The 3,132-nt window shown below is 52.6% G+C and overlaps 1 protein-coding gene across 1 annotated transcript in view; it reads left to right on the top strand.

Moving 5' to 3' along the window:
* MMP15 (matrix metallopeptidase 15) overlaps positions 1–3,132 on the top strand; it is a 35,734-nt gene that overhangs the window by 22,168 nt on the left and 10,434 nt on the right. Inside the window, 3 exon segments of the mRNA XM_027857898.1 lie at positions 557–679; positions 1,757–2,064; positions 3,050–3,132. The exon segment at positions 3,050–3,132 is cut by the window's right edge and continues 15 nt beyond it. Coding sequence (XP_027713699.1) covers positions 557–679; positions 1,757–2,064; positions 3,050–3,132 — 514 coding nt within the window.

Here is a 3,132-nt window from a genome sequence, read left to right on the forward strand (position 1 = left end):
ACCTAAATAATAATTATTGAACAAATCTGAATGAGCTGCTGGCAAATGCATGATCCAATATGAAATTCTTGGGGCACTGAATAAAGAAAGTGTCAGAGCCCTGCCCTCACGGAGCTTAGAGTCTGATTGGTGGTGAGGGACACCTCATGATCAACACAATCACCCAAATAATAGTTATTGAGGGGACGAGGTGGGTGAGGATTGATGCCAATGGCTCTTTGAAACTGGGATCCACCAAAAGAAGAGGAGGTGAAGCTCTAGGGGCCACCATGTTGGTAAAGCAGAAGCCAGATGTCTTAGGTTTTCTGGGCAGCCTGGGAAGCAAAGGCACAAAATTGGTGGGGAGGGGCAGAGAGGACCTAAAGTGAGTGTGTGTGGGGGGGTGGTATGTGTGTTGGGAGTGGTAATAAGAAAAGCAACCTGGCTGGAATAGAGAGAGGAGTCAGGGGTGTGTGGGGGGGAGGGCTGGGCCAGGGGAGGCCAGCATTCCTCTGGGAGCCTGGGCCCCCTACTCCCTCCCTTCCCAAAGACCCTGCCAGTGTGCTGTGCTCTGTAGGTGGATGAAGCGACCTCGCTGTGGGGTGCCAGACCAGTTTGGGGTACGGGTGAAAGCCAACATGCGGCGGAAACGTTACGCTCTCACCGGGAGGAAATGGAACAGCCATCACCTGACCTTCAGGTAGTTTGCTGGCCCTGTCCTGTGGTTTGTGTGGGAAGATGGCCCTCCCATTCAAGTGTCTCCTGGGCTCAGGCTTCTCCTCCTTATCCCCTGGGACTCCCAGGGGTCTAAGCCCTGCCCCTAGTGTCTCCTGTCTGGGGGATTTCCTTTCCCACACTTCCCCTGGCTGTTCCCACCATAGCCCCTCCATGAGAGTTCCGGCCAGCCCCAGCCCTGCCCCACACACTGATGGGAAGGGGCCTCGGCTTCTCTGCAGGAGCCTTGGTCTGTGTATTCTCCCAGCCTAGGGCAGTCTCAGGCTTGCCTGGGCCCTCCCAGATGAGCCCAAAGCCCCATCGTCATCTTCCCAGCTGTTCATCCCTATTCTTCCCAAGAAGCTCCAAGTCAGACTTGACCAGGACCTTGGAATTCTAGGGCAGGCATGGACTGAAAGAGGGACAGGCCTTATTGGAAGCATTTTCCAATGCCCCCAAGGCCTAGAGGATGAAGATGGAACCCTGGAAATAGAGGAATGGATGTGGGAATAGCTAGGCCAGACCCTGACTTGTCCACTCCCTCCCCAGTGTGGTGATAGGTTCAGGAGTCAAACACCTGAGGTTGATTATGACTGTGGTAGATTGGCAAACAGATCTGGGTTCAAATGCCAGCTCTGCTGAGCACATTACCTGTGGGCAATTCATTAAACCTTTCTTCCCTCAGTTTCCTCATCTTTAAAGAGAAAGGATTGTATTAGATGATCTTTCAGACTCCTCCAGCTCTAAGTGTTTTGATTTAGTGTACCCCTCAGCCCTAGAAGACTGGTACCCCAAAAGAAACCAAGGTTCCAGAAAAGGACCAGAGCTCAAGATGAGGAAGAGTTAAGTCTACACTCCTGCCTAAGGGAAGTGCGGCATGGGATTGGCTGAGGGTTTTCCATCCCTGCCCCCCCACCAGCCACAAGAACCCCCTTCCTCTGAATCTCTCCTCCAATAGGAAGAAGGGAATGTTTCCCTTAACAGGAATGGTTGCCCATGGGGTTATAGGAAGGAGGATCCAATATGGCGGGACCCTCCTCCCCACCATTTCCATCATCCCTAGCATCCAGAACTACACAGAGAAGCTGGGTTGGTACAACTCCTTGGAGGCGGTACGGCTGGCCTTCCGAGTGTGGGAGCAGGCCACGCCCCTGGTCTTCCAGGAGATCCCCTACGAGGATATCCGGCAACGGCGGCAGAAGGAGGCAGACATCATGGTGCTCTTTGCCTCTGGTTTCCATGGCGACAGCTCCCCCTTTGATGGTGTGGGAGGCTTTCTGGCCCACGCTTACTTCCCTGGTCCAGGCATGGGCGGAGACACCCATTTTGATGCTGATGAGCCCTGGACCTTCTCCAACACTGATCTACATGGTGAGGCCAATTGGCAGAGGGAAGGAGGAGAGGGTGGGGGCTAGGGTGGTCCCCATCTGACTAGTGGGGAGGCAACTATGTCCTGGGGTCTGGAGCCACCTCAGAGCAGCAAGTACTGGAAAACGAAGGTCATCTCCAAAAGGGCCCAGTGTGTTTGACCACCTTGATTTCTTCTTACATCCATTCTGACAAATCACTTTTATGCCTGTGATCTCATTTTTTCCTCCAACCACCCCAAAGAGACAGTGAGACAAGAATCCATCTTCCCCTTCCACCGAGGGGAAACTGAGGCCCTGGTTGGTGAAATAGCTTCCCCAAGGCTCAAAGTAGAGTCTGGAATCGGATAATAATGATATGTCACCAGTCTGTCACTTCATCAGGATGGGTGTCCCTTCCATCAATGCCTAGCTGTAGACTCTCCATGAACTGGTAAATGGTCCTTTGGAGTTTCTGTCGCCCTCAGATTCCATACTTTGGGACCAACTTGATGCTAAGCTTCCCCAGACTTAGTTAGGCCGCTCCCAGGACGATGTAGAGGGTCCATCACTCATCTGTGCATCACTCTCCCTTTCTCTTCCGACTTGGTCGTACCTGACAGTGCTCATTCCCCACTGGCTTAGCCTGGAGAGACCCCAGGCTCACACCAAAGGAGATTTCAGAAGACCTTTAGTAGAGAACACTCATTTTCAGAAGGCACTTAACCTCACAGTCACCCTGTGAGCTAAGAGGGTCATTATCCTCTTCTGACATGTGAGGAAACTGAGTCACAGAGAAAGGGAACGGCTTGCCCCAAATCACGCAGCTAGAAAGTGGAAGGATTTGGCCACAAACTCAAGTCTTCAGCATCCTCCAGCAATGCCCTTCTTGCCTCTAGCTTAGTTCTTTCAATCAAACAGTCACGTCAGAGACCCTGGTATATCCTCTTAAGCCCTGTTGATTGTAAACAAGGCCCTAGAAAAGAGCATGACCTCCTTCCTTTTACCAGGAAACAACCTCTTCCTGGTGGCTGTGCATGAGCTGGGCCACGCTCTGGGGCTGGAGCACTCCAACAACCCCAGTGCCATCATG

This window comes from Vombatus ursinus, unplaced genomic scaffold (assembly GCF_900497805.2).
Source record: "Vombatus ursinus unplaced genomic scaffold, bare-nosed wombat genome assembly UNPS02012515.1, whole genome shotgun sequence".
Classification (NCBI taxonomy): domain Eukaryota; kingdom Metazoa; phylum Chordata; class Mammalia; order Diprotodontia; family Vombatidae; genus Vombatus; species Vombatus ursinus.